This window comes from Melospiza melodia, chromosome 2, assembly GCF_035770615.1.
Source record: "Melospiza melodia melodia isolate bMelMel2 chromosome 2, bMelMel2.pri, whole genome shotgun sequence".
NCBI lineage: Eukaryota > Metazoa > Chordata > Aves > Passeriformes > Passerellidae > Melospiza > Melospiza melodia.
Window position 1 is genome coordinate 14,383,691 of NC_086195.1, and position 17,574 is coordinate 14,401,264.

A 17,574-nucleotide genomic window follows, 5' to 3' on the forward strand; every position below is an offset into this window, starting at 1 on the left:
AAGTTTGCAGGAGCTGGTGCAATGTGGGCCACAGAGCAACAGTTTTAGTTCAGAAACCTGCTCTAAACTCACTGCAGGCTCAATTAGTTTTACTTCATGTCCAGTCCAGCCTTTGGTGACAGTGGTTTGGTCGCTGATCCTGCTCTGAATACATTCCTAGGCATGGGAGAGATCATTTCCGCACGGGCTAGGCACAAGCCAACAGGAAAGTAAAAGGGCAAATGCTCTGCTTTCATGAAAGAGAAACTGGGGACTCCTTTTGTGGAAGATGTAGTTGGATGACCAGAGCTGCTCAGAAGATACACTGGAGCACTTCTCTGCCAGCAGAGATCCTCAGCCCTGCAGGGCTCCTGTCCATGAGGCTGGAGGCACTGCTGGGCATTGGCAGGTTGGAAAATACCTGTAAGATAAACACTGAGTCCCACTGTAAACCTAATACCAGTACAGGCTCCCCGCAATGTGGAGGTTATTTTTTGGATATACTTGAGTTTGCAGAGGGAGAGGTTTCTGTGGGCAAGGGATGGGCATAACCCAGGAAAGTTGCAGAGGGCTACATCAGCAAATAACATCAAAAATCTGTACCATTATTATTATCTGAATTGATGCTTCTTCAATACTTCTGGAAGTGATATCCAGGTCTCAGCTAGATCCACCCTGCTTGGAGAGGTGGCTTTCATCTGCAGACCTCACCACCATACATAGCTTAACAGCTGAGGGGGCAGTAGAAGGGTGTGGGATGTTTGCCCAAAATAGGCAGAGGAAGTTGAAGACTGTCTCTCATTATTAGTCATTACTTGCCTTGCAGGAACATTTTTGCTTTTTCTGTAAAAGACAAGCTCACAATGGCATCTGCATTTTATGCACTTCCAAGAGAGGCCCCTGAATGTATCCTGGGGTTTGGGAAAGCAGAGATGTATGAAATTTCAGTTTTGCACTGTTTGAAACATCACTTGGAGTACTGGAAGTACAAATGACAGAGTGCTCTGTCATTTGTTAATTTCAAATATGTACAGTCATATGGCAACTCAAATCTTTGCTTAAGGACTACTTCCCTATTTCCCTAATACTTTTTATCCCCATTGAACTGCATTAAAAAAACCAAAAAACAACCCAATGCCATCCCTTACCACATGTTTTAACTGTAAATGTGCATTTATAAAAACCTTGAAAGTTTACTCAGCTACACTGCTGTGACTTAAACTTGCAATGGTCAAAGCATGCAGATGGCCCCAGTTTTCTTCAGTCACTAAGTGTTCTCAGCACAACTTTCTGTTCTTGACTCAGGCTGTGTACAGCTTTTGACATGTGCTGACTGCTACAGAGATACACCCTGTGGCTGTGTTGCTGTAACTGCTCACTGGGCTCTGCCAGGAGCCATGAGCTGGGTGGAGCATGTTCAACACGTGGCTGATAACTCATCTCTGTCTTTATCAGTGTTACTGGCTGGCTCAGTGCCAGAGGTTCCTGCAGCTGGGACAGCATTAGGTGTGACTGAGCCAGCTGGCTGGAGAGGGGCGAGGCCTCTCAGTACCAGGGCACCAGCTCTAAAGGGGGCACAAGCACTGTGTTCATTTTGTGCCTTGGGCTGCTGCTGAATGTTCATGGGATAGCTGGGCCTGCATTTCTCATGCTGCAGTGGCTTGGAGTTATTTGAACATTCTGTATGGTGTTCTTGGTGCTTCAGGGTTGATGTAAACAGAATCCAGAGTAAAATTCAATGTGATTTACATTGTAGTCATGTGAGAAAGCACCTCTCTCTACATGCTGCCCTCTGGTCTTTGCTATCACAGGATGAAGCAGCACAGCAGGAGCCTTTGGGGTTTGGCATTGATCCCGTTCTGCCTCTGTTACCCTCTGGATGGGAGGGACTCCCTTCCCCAGACCTCACAGGAACAGGGAGGCTGAGGCTCAGGGAAGCTCTGCTTGCCCTGCTGTGGTTCCCTCTGCCCATGGCATTGCACGGGTGTTATTTGTATGAGAGCTGAAGTGAAGCAGCTGTTCCTGCTCTGTGTCTGCAGTGACCAACCGAGAGAGCTGCTCAGTACTCACCCAAGTCCACGAAATCCTGTAACTTCACAGGGCAAATGCAAACCTGGCCTGTTTGCATTTGCATTTTGCAGAACTGCAGTGAAGAGTCTGTGTATAGGGCAGGGAATTGTATGGTCTGGTGAGGGAAGGGAAGTGAGTTCTCAGGCAGGTGGGATCCAACCAAGAGTAATAAAGTAGTGGTGCAGATTGGAGATGGAAGGTGCCTGTTGACTTTTCAAGGATGACCCGGGTGCAAAGGGTCACACATTTCTGTTGCTGTTTTTCCAGTTGCACAGAATTTAGAATACTGTGTCAGAAACAGGAAGAAGTGGGAAGAAGCAAGATGACATCCTCAGGAAAGGGTTCTCAAGTGCACACAAGTATGTCTTACATGGATATGTTCTTTTCACTTGAAAGAAGAAATTCTTGTTCATCAGCCACAAGAGTTTCTGATGATCACACATCAGTACTTATCTCAGGGAAGACTATAACTACTCCCTTAAAACTAGGAGCCACAGTTAAGGAGTAGATTGGCACACGACACTGTCCCCCACATCCTGTTAACAGTACAGGGACAGGGCCAAAACTCAGAAAATGTGAAACAGAATCAATCTCATCAGCAAATACACTACAAAATTTAAGCATAGAAAAATTTACTGGTTCAGCCCTTGAATCACATGAACTGGTAGAGGTGTGGTTTTTTCAGTGCAGATGTACTGATTTATATAGTGTAGGGTATGTTCTTAGTAGCTGAAAAATGTTTTCAAGCTTTACACAGACTGGAAATTTAATTCAGCAACTGTAACTTATTCCTGGCTTTTAAGTTAGCAGCTATTGCCACTGGACTACAGACTAATGTACCATAACCAAGTGGCTCTTTTCTAGCTGTAATTTCTAGAATGTGACCAAACACACAAGATTTTTGCAGAAATTAAATAATCCATTAATAGCAAAAGTAATAAATCTAAGCCCAAGATGCAAAGTGGATTTGGGCAAGACTGAGAATTTAAATAAAACCTAAAGAGAAAACATGTATTTCATAAGAATATTCTCTGATAACTAATGAGATACCTGTGCTTCACACAGGTTAGACTTCTGTTTAAACAATGAGCCCTTTAATGTTTTACTGCTGTTACATATTCATCAAACTCACAAAAGTACCAAAATTAATGAAATTTTATTGGCAAAAATCAAGTTGAATATGACCTATTGAATTCAACAGAAGTGAGCCTCAGTTTAGTTTATCAAAATACTTCAGTTTTCCAGCTGGATCTGGAATTATCTGTGCAAGAAAGAAAATGAAAATGTTAGTCAAAAACCAAAGCCATGAAAACATAGCAAACTGTAAAGCCAGAAAAGCACAGTATTTCACAGTAAGATGCTACTGCCAACTCACTTGCAACACTGAAGAGTAATTTATCAGTTGATTTGGTGCTAGATTACTATCCATCTCTAAAGGTACCTAGCAGCATTAGCAGAGAGATTCAACCAATTGAGGCATGAGAGAGTGCAGCCTACTAAAGGAAGAATTTTGACAGCTTGCCCCAAAAGCAAGATATTTTGGTAAATTAGTATCTGTAATCTAGAGGCTCAGAATTTACTTACAGTTCTTCCCTTGGCCACCACACTCTCATGGCTTCCTCTGGTTTGATCTAATTAAATCAAACACATTTAGAAGGCATGACTACATCTTTGAGAAAGGCTTTTTCAACTACTCTGCTATTGTCTGCATCTTTTGCACAGAGGAGGTGGAGAATGCTTAAATACTGCTTTACATTACTAAATTGGCAGTGTTGGAGCTGTTAGCATCAGCATTGTCAGACTGTTTGTTAGAAAATATATCCATGTCATGTTATGTGGTGATCCTAGTTATGGAGGGTAGAACTTTTCTGTGCCAAAATACAAATGCTGGGCCAGCCCACCCTCTTTCATTTTACAGTCTTAAATATCCAGCTTCCCTCATGATACTCCTTTGCTAGCTTGAAAAAATTGACTCCCAGCCTCAAGTCATCCTAGGAAACTTTCCTATCCAGCAAAGAAACATGGTTTAACATCAAGTAATCAAGTACAACGCTCACTAACTCTGCTTAGAGGCTGCTGGGACCTGGTTTTTGTTGAGCCAGCTCTTTAACAACAGTGCTCTGTCATCACCAGATGGTTCAGAAGGAAGCCACATGCTCAAGTAAGCGCCAGTGATCTCATCTGAGTGAGGCAGCTCAGACCTCTGATGAAAGTTTCATTATTCTGCTGAGGCTTGCTCTGGGCCAGGGAACACAAACAAGTTCAGTGAGTGTTTATGTGAACTCTGGCTCCTCTGCCTCCAGTCCCATGGAGCCCAGGAGTAGCAAAGCAGGGAGGGGAATTGCACAGCAAAGCACTGCTCCCTGCTGGAGTGCTGACAGTGGCACTGGCTCTGGCACACACCACAGCAGCCTGGGAACTTCTTTTTTTAGGTAGTGTCCAGGATGTGCAGTAAGAACCACCAAGAATTTATATGGACAAATAACCAAGAAGATACAACAAACTCAAGAGTTTTGAACTTTCCCTCATCAGGTGTTAAGAGGAAAAAGTTCTTGATCACAAACTCACTGCTGGTCCAGTGAATTTTGTTCACACACCAGGAGTTTGAAACAACTGGGAGATGTCTAGTGTGAGGGAAACAATCCCCTAATGAAATCAATAGTAATCCAAATGGTGTAAGTTTAATAATGTGACATTACTCATACCTTCTCACTGGAAGTTGCTGAGATTTTGGATTTGGCTCTAGTAGAAATGATAACTGAGTGCTTGTTAGTACTACATGCATGTTAATATAAACAGTGACTTACTGTTTCACTGCCAGGTTTCCAACCAGCAGGGCAAACTGAAAAAAAAAAAAGACAAAGTTAGCTCAAGAATTTTTACACACACAGACTTTTGTGTCCTTAATATTCTCTTTCTGACCTTAAAGTAAAACACCATGAAGTGTCACATGTCAATATCTGAAACTATTAAATGTGCAGTTTTCTTTACACATGGGATGGTGACTGAGCAGTTTACACCTGACACCACCCACCACTCAGTTACCTGAAAACTGCAGATCTCTGGATGGATGCCTGTGCCTTAGTTTAATTCTTGTGTCCTTCTACACAAGTACAGGCAATGCAGTATCTGAGAATGAACACCTATTCTAGTAAAACAGAAGTTTTGCAATAAAATTTAGGTGGCTACATAGAGACGTACCTTTCTTTCTTTAAAACCAAAACTAGGAGCATTTTTTAGTAAAGAGATCAGTTCAAAGATTTCACAAGACACTAATTTTATTTGTAACCTTGCTTAGGAGCAAAGGGATTGCAGCATGTGCTTACCAGTGTGGCTGGGAGCCCTGGGATGCTGTTCACCTGAACAGCTGCATATTCTGGAGTAAAGCTCTCATCTATTCAGAGCTCTCCCTCTGAGGCTTCAGCCCAAGCAGTTATGTCATATTACACTGCTTTAAGACAGGCTGGCAGATAAAATGCCCCACATGCTAGTAGAAAACTGTGACTCTGTGCAAAGAAACCAATGAGGTGTCTACAGAGGCCTCCCTCAACTCCTCAATACATGTAAAATCTGGGAAAAAAAGTGGTATTCTGGAAACTGCAAATCAACATTCTGTAAGCTGGCTTTGCACTAAATGTGGGGAAATTTCCTTAGTCAGATGTGCATAGCCTAATTATCAACATCTATTTTTTCAAGTCTGTACAGCACAGCAGGATAATGATTTGTACCTTCATAAAAAAGTACTTTCAAATGCTTGGAGACATTGAGTTGAACCGGAAGTTAAGTTGCTAAATGTGTATTCATATCTAAACAAATCTTCAAATAAGTTATGTCAAGAAGTGTCAAAAAGTTCACCCTGTGCTTGAACTGGAGGAATAAGAATTCTTGATACAAAGTAATCACAGAATCACAGAATTTCTAGGTTGGAAGAGACCTTTAAGATCATAGAATCCAACCCATGTTCTAACACCTCAACTAGATCATGGCACCAAGTGCCTCATGATGATCTGGAGATAGTAAAATTTCTTTGTTGGGGAAAGATGATCACACAGCACTTACACACAAGGTAATGGTGCTATAATTTCCACAGTATCACCATGTATCTTGACATGAAACACTCTCAATTAGTTATCACATTCTCAATTAGTTGAAAATTAGTTGTTGGTATCCTCACTGAACGGCACAGGAAAAGGATGGCCTGCATCTCCATTATTTTAGTATGCAAAAATGTACTGAAATATTTGACCTCATTCTTCACAGCCTCATATTTTGTACAAATTTATGCTTGTGACACATGGTGCCTCATGCCAAAATTCAGAGTAGAGAAATGCTTTATGCTCTCATTCTTATGGATGTGAAGCAAAATGTAAATTACTATTCTAGAAACAACCTAAGGACTTGGGACCACAGAATCCAGCAGGGCAATCAAACCACTTCAGTCACTGTTTGAGGCCAGTCCTTAATGCTACTGAGCATCTTTCCTCCAAAAACCTAATACAGCTTCCAGGCTAAGTAAAGCAATCTTCAATATGGCAATAGTTAAAAGAGCACCTTCTCCATGTTTGTCTGTGTACTGGAATGCTTGCACTAAACGAAGTGTTTCATCCACTGATCTCCCAACAGGAAGGTCATTCATTGTGATCTGTCGAAGGATTCTCTTATTGTCAATAATGAAAAGGCCTCTGTGGGTAAAAACATTGTGTGTTAGGAAACAGAATTAATAATAGTGGTGTTTTCATGCAGTGTTTTATGTCTGCTGGATGGAAGGAATTTGATCTTTGCAAACACCATGTAATACCACCAGTAACGTACTATTCTTTACCTGAGTATCAGAGGACTTAAGCTGAGCTCCAGTTAAAACAAAAAAAAAACCAAACTTCTTTGCAGAACTGACACAGAACTAAGCTCTGACAGGCCCTGCCAGGGCATACTGCAGATGCTAGGGCATCTCAAAAGAAACTATTCAGTTTTGGGCAAATGTATCTCTTCAGGTAACCTTAGTCTTGACTCCACCTGCACTTGGGAGGTCCCTGAGCAACTGCAGTTCTGGGGAATCCTGCACATTTCCCCTGCCCTAGGTAGATACTGATGCCTGCTGTTAAACAGGATATTAACCTTGACCCCTCTTCTGACTCATTACGACTACATTTTTTGTGTTCTTCAATATTTGCTACTTGTCATGGATCCCCAAGTAAAAGCTGCTTTAAAGAAAAATTTCAAATGCTTCTTTAAATATAAAGCAGGAAGTATTACCCCAGCAAAAACCCAACCAAACTGCAACCCAGTGAAATACCTGAGTGTATGTCCTTGATCTTCCAGATACACTCCATAATCCTTTGAAATCTGGTGTGTCAGGTCAGAAAGAAGAGGAATCTTCATTGGTCCAAGTCCTCCTTGTTTACGAGGAGTATTAATCCTTTGAAGGAAAGGAAATAGAGATGTATTTCTCATATTTATATTCCCTACACAATCAGGAATCACAAACTACATCAGTATGGACAGAAGGATTTAGTGCAAGTGACATTTTTTCTGTTCTGCACACAAAGGGGAATAACAGTATTTGTGGCCTGAACAAAATGTTCAGTACATCTTTTGCAGTTTTGGCCACATCTGTTAATGATGACCTTTTTCTTATCAGTTGCATTTGCTTTATGCCAATGTGCTCATGAACTGGGACAAATGAAGCATTTACTGACAGTTTCCTTAATACTTTTTTTTTGTATTAGTAGTATTTTTTGGACTGAGACACAACATATTGCAATACACATTAAACAAGCTTGAAAAATAAAGGTACTTTCACACACTAGGATTAAAATTTACTTTAAATATTTGTGTCAACAGCATCTCACTTTCACACATTATGATTTACCTCCACAGGCTAAAAATCTGAGGAGTACTGTTCTTTTGCTAAGTTGGAACTATGAATAATGTTTAGTGAAAGACAAGGGAAAGATACATACCAGGCTAAGTGAGTGAATTTTGAGTCCACAGAACATGCTACTACTTCAGTATTTATTGCTCTGAATTCTTCAATTCGGTCACTGAAGGCAATTATCTCAGTTGGACAGACAAATGTACTAGAAGATTGAAGACAAGATAAAGTTAGAATTTTATGAGAAAGCCAGTAAATTCTCTGCCTAACTTAAAATTGTGTATTTATCATAAATTATTTCAGCTTTTGCTTATGTTTATTGCTCTTTCGAGTATTTAACCAAATTGCTGCCTGACAAATCCTCTACCCTCAGACTCCAGCTTTGTTACAAATGGATTATTTCTGAAGACTATAAATCTATGGTTGTTTTACAATCTGGATTCAGAGCTTGTACAGTTACTTTCTTTTAGACTTTACAAATGTGGCTGAATTTAAGCACTATAAGCCATTTTTTTCAGAGGATCATACTGTAATTTGTTGTTACTGTGCAAATCTACAACTTTTAACCAATTTGTCTTCAACTTCTTCTATTACAGAAGAACTAAAGTAGTAAAGCTAATGATGATATACTATTAAAAGTAGTTATGCATCTCTGTCATCTTATCTTCATTTTGTGGAAAAGAATGGGATTGTCCTTTAAAAAGCAGAGATGTTTTCACTCAGTCAGTGAAGTTACTGTATTCTAAATAAAGGAGGTTAACGCCAAGTGCTCATAGGATGTTATGGGATGAGCTTAAAGGGAAAATGCCACCTCTTGGATATATCATATACACTCTAGAAAGGATGCTCTCTTCTACTTGCAGCTCTGATTTACAGCATGAAACAGAACATAAACTGCCCAACTGGGTAACTACAAAGTTGTTTGTTTTATGTGGAGACACAAATTAGTGGACACAGTTACTAGGACAAAGACTGTTGCATTTTTACCAATGAAATGAGAAAACAAATGCAAAGAATATATCTTCTTCTGTCACTCCTTTCTTCTCTCCTGAATTCTTACCAAACAAAAAATACAAGACCTCAAAAAAAGAGAAGAATTAATGAATTATGAATCTAGTGTAGCTGCACTCAGTGGTATGCTTGCAGTGCTCTTACTTACAAGTCAAGAGGATAGAAGAAGAAGACAAGATATTTTCCTTCATAATCTGTTAGCTTCAGCTCTTTAAACTCTCCATTAATGACTGCTGTTCCCTCCCAGTAAGGTGCTGGCTTGGAGACTGAAATGCAAAGAATGTTGAATTAGAAGTCAGAATATAACACCTGTGTTCAAACCAAGCTGCCCAAGGACAGCTGTTCTTCCTTTTGCTTGAAAAACAACCTGCAGCACAGTTCCAAGATGAAACTGCTTTCTAAACAGGGGGGTACAGAATGATGAAGAAATGAAGGCTTTAGTACACACACAAAGTAAATAATTTGACCAACTTGTGCTCACACATGAGCCCTGTTGATCACTGATAATCAAGGCCACACAAACCTTATCTGGACTGACTGAACAAACCCTGTGTGCACTGCCAGCTCAGGGCACCTGCTAGACTGAAGGGGAAAGCTCTTTAATACTGCAGGTACTCTCATTGTTCTGCTAAAAATATATGTTGGGAACCACAAGCACAAGATAGTTCAAACTCACCACTGTGCTACTTTTTAACCATGGAAACCTGTCTGGAATTCTGGCCCACAAAAAATACATGCCATAACATGGTTAAAGATAAATGCCTAAAAATGTAGCATATGTTTATTAAATTACAACTCCTAAGCAAGTTTTAACTTGAAGATAGCTGTGTTTAAAAAAAAATCCAGTTGAAAAGCATGAAATATATTTACTATTCCTATCAGATGGGATTAACCTTGAATTTAAAATATTAAAAATTAATCTGCCAGGTTCTATTTTCATACCACTGTGAATTCTGAGGCAAAGGATAGGGTATGCTGGATTACAAGGTGGTCTGAATACACTTGCCATGTCAAGGACATTGACATACAGCTCCAGCAAATTAGGGAAAAGCTTCAGAGAAAAATATATGGAATCCTAAATATTATCTGGATGATGCCTGAATTGTTTGGTGGTTCTCCTTTCTTAGGCTGACCCCCAGCTGCAGAATATGGTCAGCAAGGATGCATAACAACGACCTTCAGATTAGGAGGGAGAAGGAAAAGATATTAAACAAAATACTGCATATCTTGACCCCTTTCTAAATTAAGGTAGCTGTTTTTGCAGTTATAAACATCAGTCTGTAATAACTTACATTGCAAAGGGAGAACAACCCAAACAGTATCGGTTACAAATATCTTGGCTGCTTTTCCCTTTTTTTTTTTTTTTTTTGGGAGCATCTGCTTGCAAATGTTTAAAACAGAACATATGCCCTAGTTCAGTAATGGGAAAGGATTTCAAATTGCAGATAATATCTGTGTGGTCTCTCTGTACTCTGTGTCCTGCAGGACGGGACTTTGAGCAGTGTCCCTGAACATCTCCCAGCGATGCCATTTGCGGTGTTTGTCCCCACGCCTGTCACCTAAAGCACGGAAAGCGCATCAGAGCACAGGCACAAAGGCAGCGCCGAAGGCAGCGCGCTACGAGGGGCGCCCGTTCATTGTTTCAGATCGCAGTGTGAGCACAGAACATTCCTGTGGATCCCCCGAAGCGCTCCCCTCAACTCGTTCGCCATTTCTGGAACCGCGGACTTCGCTGGACGCCCCTGAGACGGCGGCGCTGGGGATGCAGCTCTGGAAGGAGCCGCTCCGCGCTCCCCGTTCTCCATTCTCCCCTCTCCCCTGCCCGCCGAGGCCGCCCGGAGGCCGCAGCCAGGGCGGGCTGGGGACGGGAAGGGCCCGGGAGCCCCCGCGCTCCGCCTGACGTGGCGCTGCCGCCGCCGCCCCGCAGCCCCGAGCGCACGGCGGGCACATCCCCGCCCCAGCCCCAGCCCCGGCGCTCCCCGCAGCCCCGCCGCGCCCGGCACCTACTCTTGGCCTGGCTGAGGTGCAGCGAGTGGTCGGAGACCGGCAGCCGGGCCGCCTCCCCCGGGTACACCTGCCCGCCCGCGTAGTAATGGCACTGCTCGTCCCCGCGCTGCCGCGCCGGCCGCGGCTCCTCCGCCTCCGCCTCGCCTCCCAGCGCCGCCGCCAGCAGGAGCAGCAGCAGCGCGGGGCACCGGGCCCCGGCCCCGCCGCCCGCCTCCATGGCCCGCCGAGCCACTGCACGTCCCCGCGGCGCGGCGAGGGGCGGCGGCGGCGGGGAGGAGCTTGGCCCGCACATGGCCACACTCCCGCCGCATGGCCGGGCCGGGGCTCAGGGAGGGGGCCCGCGGGGCTGGGGCTGTGCCGGCCCGGAGCTCTGCACAGCTGCCCGGGGCACAGCACCGCCACCCCGGGGCAGATCACGGCCACTCCGGGTTCGGCACGGGAACTCCATCCCGGCACAGGAACCCCATCTTGCCACGGGAGCCCCATCCCAGCAGAGCCGCCCCGGGCCCTGCCCAGCCCTGGGGCGGGCGCTGAGCGCGGGCAGATCCGGCGGGGCTGCGGGCTCATCCTCCCGCCGCGGGGGAAACGGGGAACGATGTACGTGTGTAGAGAAACGGGAAAGAACGCGTGTGTGTGCTGAGAGAACGGGCACGTATCCGAGTGATCGCAGAAGGAAACTGATTGTGAGAGGTTCCCCATCTGCTATCATCGCTTATCTGTGGCAGCGCGGGTTCTGTGGGCAAGGCACCACTCGCGGTCATAGCCAGCTGTGCCGAATGCAGATTGTGCATTCTGGCCGCATGAATTCAGGAAATGCAGAAAAGGGTACTGCCTCAGGCCCAAAACCTTGAATTGGTGCCAGCTGGGCAGCAACTCGTGAATGGGCACCGTGTAGTGCACGTGGTTCACTGTGTAAGAGTGTAGCTAGGCAGAAATGAAATAATAAGTGCCTTAATTCACAGAAGAGACCTTTAAAGATAATCTATTCTAATGCCCCTCCAATGGCAGGGTCATTTTCAGCTAGATCAGGTTGCTCAGAGTCCTGTCCAGCCTGACCTTGAATGTTTCCAGGGTTGGGACATCCACCTCTGGTCAACCTGTGCCAGTGTTTTTTAATTCGAAACCATTATTCCTTATCCTATCACAACAGGCCCTGCTAAAAAGTCTGTCCCCGTCTTTCTTATAAGCCTGCTTTAGGTACTGGAAGGCTGCTCTGAGGTCTCCCTGGAGCTGAACAACCTCAAGGTTTGCAGAAGAAATGCTCCAGCACTGTGATCATCTCTGTGATCCAGATGCCTTGGTTAAAGTTTGCCTTGTGAGAGGTCATTTTTCCCAGTGCTGAGTGAATTGTGGTTCATATTACAAAACAATTACATATGTCACAGATAAGCATAGATAGACTGTAATTCCACAGTGCATTTAATAACAAGGTTTTGAAGACAGTAAGTAGTCTTTGACAAGCAGTTGGTAAGACTTAGAGCTGGAGTTGTCCCTTATTGAAAGTGTTGACCTTTTGTGCTTGGAGCAGTGTGGATGCCATCCATCCTCTGGGACTACTGTTGATCCAGGATCAGCTCTCCAGACTGACAATGTCAGGAATGTCTGCATTGCAGCCTGTCTCTGCAGAGCATTTGTGAGAAATGCTTCAGGATGCTGTGGTACCTGTGCCACAATGGACAGTACAATTTCTCTTTACTTGTTTTTTCCCCTCAAATGATACAGAACAGGCTTGTAAAGAGCAGAGGCAGAAGAATATGCTGAGGGCCATTTTCAAAGAATAGAGGCTCTGTAAAAGAAGAAAAGAATTAGCAAGGCACCTGTGATTATACATTGTGTCTTGAAAATATCCTAATATTTTTCTGGTTTCCTGTAACAGATTTCACTCTTTAGAAAGAATCTTCACAAAATTAAATTCACAGGGTGGTAGAAACAAGATCTTGCAGGCATGCTTGGACTTCTTAACCTATGATGTTATTGTTCCTTTCTCCCAAAGCTTGGACTTCTCTCCAGAAAGGTCTCCTTTTCTTCCCATCTCTTCTGGTATTTGCCTTTAAGTTCCAGTCTAGGTTCTACAAGTTAGGGTCATGCCACTCATATCCTTACTGCCAGAGTAATAATCTTCCTTGGGCCCACCAGAATGAAGGGATTGAAGATTACTGAGGGTCAGCAGTGTAAGGCTCTGGGACAGCCCTCTTATGAGTACAGGAGCAAAACACCTCCATATTTACCAGGCTTGATCAGCACGTATGGAATTATAAGAAAATTGTGTTAAATGTCTGCCTAAAGGGGAAATGGACTTGTTGGCACACGAGATCCCCTTGTCCTGTTTCTTTCACAGGGAGTTGGTGGTGGCCATTCTCTGTTTATTCCTCCCCAAGTGTTGAAAGCAGGATAAAACCTGTTATTTTCAGTGCTGCTGTTTGAGTTTGACACCCTGCCCTATCAAGGTCATGTCATTAAAAAGAGCATGAAGAAAATCTGTTTGCTCATGTTAAGCACTCTGGCTGTGGTGGAAAAAAGCACTTAAACAATCTTTGTATTCCCACTGATCTCAGAATCACACAAGCTTTACATTTAAGCTTGCTAAAATGTGTTGATAGATTACTGTCTTACATGGTCTAACTCTAGTAGCACTGAATTTAATATCAAGAGTTCACAGAGAAAGTTATTTTGGTTGGCCCTGCTCTTTTCTTTGTGCTGGTGTTTTGAGCTGTAGGAAATGGCAGTGATTTGAAAGGTAGAGACACTCAGGTTGAAAAAAAAAAAGCATTTGCAAGGTATGCACTTTGCATAGTGTTAACATCCTTCAGTTGAAAGATATTCCCATGTATCTGTAAATGAGAGAGAAAATCAGTAAAATCAATGCAGTAAAAATAGAAAAAAAGCAGGCCTCTGATGAATTGAGAAAATGCTGAAGGAAAGAAAAGGGTTTTATCTGCAGAATATGATGTTAGTTTAATAGCACTAATTTGAGTTTCATATGTGATTAAGTGTATATAGGCATGGAATGGAGTTCAAAAGAGCAATAAGAAAGACTTTCTGGCTGATGATGTACTCTCAAGACTTCTGCAAGTGATTAAAAAATGAAAAAATTCATAAATGGAATCCATGATGAAATCCAAATACATATCACTCTTCAGAGTCTAAATGAAGAAGATGGGCAGCATTCTTTCTTTTCCCAGTGATTAAATACTTGACTGAATGCTGATTGTTGTGTTTGAATTGGTGATATTAAGTGATGCTGTTAAAATGTGATAAGAGAAACACTGCTACCTTCGCCCTGTTACACAGCTCTGCTGAAGCTGGGAGGGCTCAGCAGGTGTAAAGGGAAATCTCCTCAATCCTTCCTTTCCCCCACTGCACTCAGGCACTGTTCCTCCTGTCATGCCCTGTCCAGGCCCATGAGGAAGGTTCAGCATTGGCAAAGGGCAGGATGGGGGCAGGATGTCATTGCCATGGTGGCACTGAAGCTATGTAAGCAGGGAGTGATTTAGGGTACTGAAGCAGTTTAGAAGTGGTTGTGGAGGTTTTGTGTGGTAATAAAATACCTCACTGCAATTTAAATGACCAAACATAAAATATCTTGGAAAAATTAGTGTAATATATTGTAGCAAGATACCCGTCACCATTTCCTGGAGCAGATGGAGCAGATGTTCAATATTGTGCTGGTGAAACTAGCAGTTGGTTTTATCCTCCTCATGGTTTACAGGGACATGTTAACAAATATATTGCATTGCTCATCATGCATGACAAAAAATCTATAGCATAGGAAACTTTGGAGAGAGGAGGGTAGAAAACATCTGTTTTGTAAGAGGTATTGGAACAGAGTGATCATAATTAAAATGAACAATTAGAGATGACTTCTTCTCTTTGGCTCTTGCTAAGGCCTGACTGCTGGGGTCAGCTGTGTGTGCTGGCTGCAAAGGGGCCTTGAAGAAAATGTGTATCAAGCTGAGAAGTGTTGGGTGATGCCATTTGCTTTAACAGGAGCTGCATCCTGCTGGCTTCTGACTGCTGCTTGTGTTGTCAGCTACTAGAAGCAGGATAACTGAGTAAACATAAACATATACTTTGTAAAATCTGCCTCTTTGTACTATAGAAGCATCATGGATGTGTTTATTCCTGCAGCCTACCTTGGGGGAATGCATTAGTGTTTAGAGATGAATTTATGTTTTTTTCCTCTGAAAACACACCTGCCATAGAAAAGTTCTGCTTCATTTCTTTCTCCTCCAGCCAGCTCTGCTTCCTGTGTCATTGGTGTCAAAACCCTGCAGGGCTGTGGGATAGGAGCAGGGCAGAGCAGGTTACTGATGTGTTTGCCTGAGCCTGGTGACAAAGGGTGGTTGGTGCTGCTGGTCCCTGGATGAGGGGGGAGTATGGTTCCTAAAGCACCTCTGTTCCAAGCTTCCTTCTGCCTCTCTAAGTGCTGACAGAATCTGCAAGTTTGTGAATAAAAACAAAAGTTGTGAAACCACCTTCTTGGGTTGACAAATCATGTAGTCCCTGTGGGACCCTCGTCAGTTTTCCTTTGGCTGTCACCTGGGGGTGGGCTGCAAGTGTGTTTATGCTCTATCTCATTTCTTCTTCCTTTAACAAGTCTGTATTCGAAGAAATGCCCAAAACATCTCTGTGCACTAGCACAATTTTTGGCCAGCTGTACTGATGAGGACAGGGAAAGTCAGTGCTGACAGCACCTGTTAGACATCTGCTGTGCTCTGCAAGTCAGTGAGCTGTGAAGGACACTTGAGGAATTGCTCTGGAAAGCCAGTGCTGGATGTCTGGAGCTGCTGCTGTGCCCTGAGGCCATCACAGCCAGGAGCTTGCTAGCCAGAGTCACCTGCTGGATTTGTTTGTGGTGCTGACCAAGACAGGCCTTCACCCTCAGAGCAGTGGCCCCACTGTGTCAAGGGCAGTGATCTCCACCAGAGACATTCACAGGCTCCTGCCCCCGGGGTCCCAGCCTTGGTTCTGCCTTCTCACATTTGAACTGAGCCTAGAGCACTCTGCTCCAAGCCTTGAGCTCAGTCAGCCTTTGGGAAAAGGTGGAAAATTTGTCACCCTTCTGTTCAGACAAAGCAAAGCTTTGTCCTCACAGGTGTCTGAACCACAGCCTCATGGATGGAGAGAAGCCCTGTGGCAACCTGATTTCCTATTCTCTTAAACCAGGATGGGGACACATGTTGCTGATGTTTATTGGTGGCACCTGGGGGATGCCCCTTCTGTGGGTAGCCACTAAAACCTTGTTCAAGCTGGTAGGTGCGCTACATGCCTTGCATTTGGGCAGTGAAGGAAAACTGAATATTTAGCTATTGTCAAAAAGTTGACCCTACTGTCTGAAGCACGGGTGATCCCTTGATCTGTGTAGGAGAGAGGGCTGCATTCCCAGCATGGTGGGATAACATGGACATCAAGAACTCCCAACTCCTCTTGTTGTGCTGGCCTGCCTGTGCCTTTTCACTTTTATCTTGCAAAGCTTTTTCCATTAGCTATTTTACAGCAGTGTTCCATACCCAAATTTGCTATTCTCTTCTATTTGTACTTATGAAAGAGAAAAATGGCTTGCAATGAGAGATGTTTATGCACTTTGGTGTGTCAGCTGCTTTTACATTGCTCACTAGATGGCAGTACAATGCTTGCTATACCGATGGAAGGAACTGAAGTCATCTATTCTCCAAGACTCCGAAATTCCCTAAAATCTGGGATCTGGTATTTTCTTCTTTAAGATACAAGGTCCACAGCTGTAGGAAATGCAAATTGAAATCTATATTCAGTCCTCACAAACAACCCTAGTTCCTGTGAACTTTTTACAACTCACATAATTTTTCAGTAAAAAGTTTTATGTTTTTTTCAGTAAAAACCTTATATAATTTTTCAGTAAAAAGTTTATGAAATAAACTCTGAGAGTGAAGATGCTGGTGATGCTACTGAAATCTCTTAAATAGGAAGAAAAAATAAAAAAAAAAACCCATAAAAGTTCTGATGAAAGAGGTGAAGATGTGTAAGAGAAAGTGAGTTTTAAACTGCTCACTATGGAATACTGAAATCAATACTTGATTTTTGTTTCTGTTTTCTTTTTTGCTAGCTATGCACAGTTTCTGGGAGATTGGGAAGCAGTCCAAGAAACTATCATCTCTACTTTAATTGAAGTGGAGTGCACAGGCCCTGGTTCTTCTCTGCTCTTTCAGAAATCTCTGTGCTCCATTTAGAATTGCTGTAAATAAATGAAGGCTTTACCTCTTTTATGGTAACATCCTCACCTATCCCGGTTCAATTTTGCAAATATTTCAGAGGTTCAGCTATTTCAGCTTGCCTGCTTGGTCTAATGCAAGGACCTAAAGATTTCCTTACAAAGCAAAATGTCTTGGTAATTGGAAGTGAAATGGACCCAATATTTGTGTTCCTTGGACCATAGGTATATGACTTAAGTCTCCTTCAGATAAATCCAATAGTCTAATTTAGCATATAAGCTGTGTAGTAAACTGTAAATTACTTTGCATCAATACTAAAATAACTCCTGTTAGAGTCAAAGCTCTTTCTCTGCTTTGATTTGCCAACTTTCCAAGTAGCCTTGGGAAGCCATGCCTCTGTGCAAGAATAAATATTTGATCCAGCACAACTAAACTTGAAATGTAGTG

At 43.1% G+C, this 17,574-nt stretch overlaps 1 protein-coding gene across 1 annotated transcript; it reads right to left on the reverse strand.

Annotated features, from left to right (window-relative positions):
- Positions 1-3,186: 3,186 nt before the first annotated feature.
- PRDX4 (peroxiredoxin 4) lies at positions 3,187-11,231 on the reverse strand. Its single transcript, XM_063182448.1, has 7 exons — positions 10,940-11,231; positions 9,081-9,198; positions 8,010-8,126; positions 7,343-7,465; positions 6,601-6,731; positions 4,857-4,891; positions 3,187-3,310 (listed from the first exon to the last, which is right to left on the reverse strand). The coding sequence occupies exons 1-7, from the start codon at positions 11,229-11,231 to the stop codon at positions 3,260-3,262; spliced, it is 867 nt and encodes a 288-aa protein (XP_063038518.1). The 3' UTR covers positions 3,187-3,259.
- Between the last annotated feature and the right edge of the window lie 6,343 nt (positions 11,232-17,574).

Excerpts from the sequence above, each read along its gene's own strand:
- PRDX4 (XM_063182448.1), bottom strand. The coding sequence starts at position 11,231 with ATGTGCGGGCCAAGCTCCTCCCCGCCGCCGCCGCCCCTCGCCGCGCCG. Across the intron at positions 8,127-9,080 it reads TTCTTCTATCCTCTTGACTT|TACATTTGTCTGTCCAACTG; the intron begins GTAAGTAAGAGC and ends TCAATCTTCTAG. Across the intron at positions 3,311-4,856 it reads GGAAACCTGGCAGTGAAACA|ATAATTCCAGATCCAGCTGG; the intron begins GTAAGTCACTGT and ends TTTCTTGCACAG.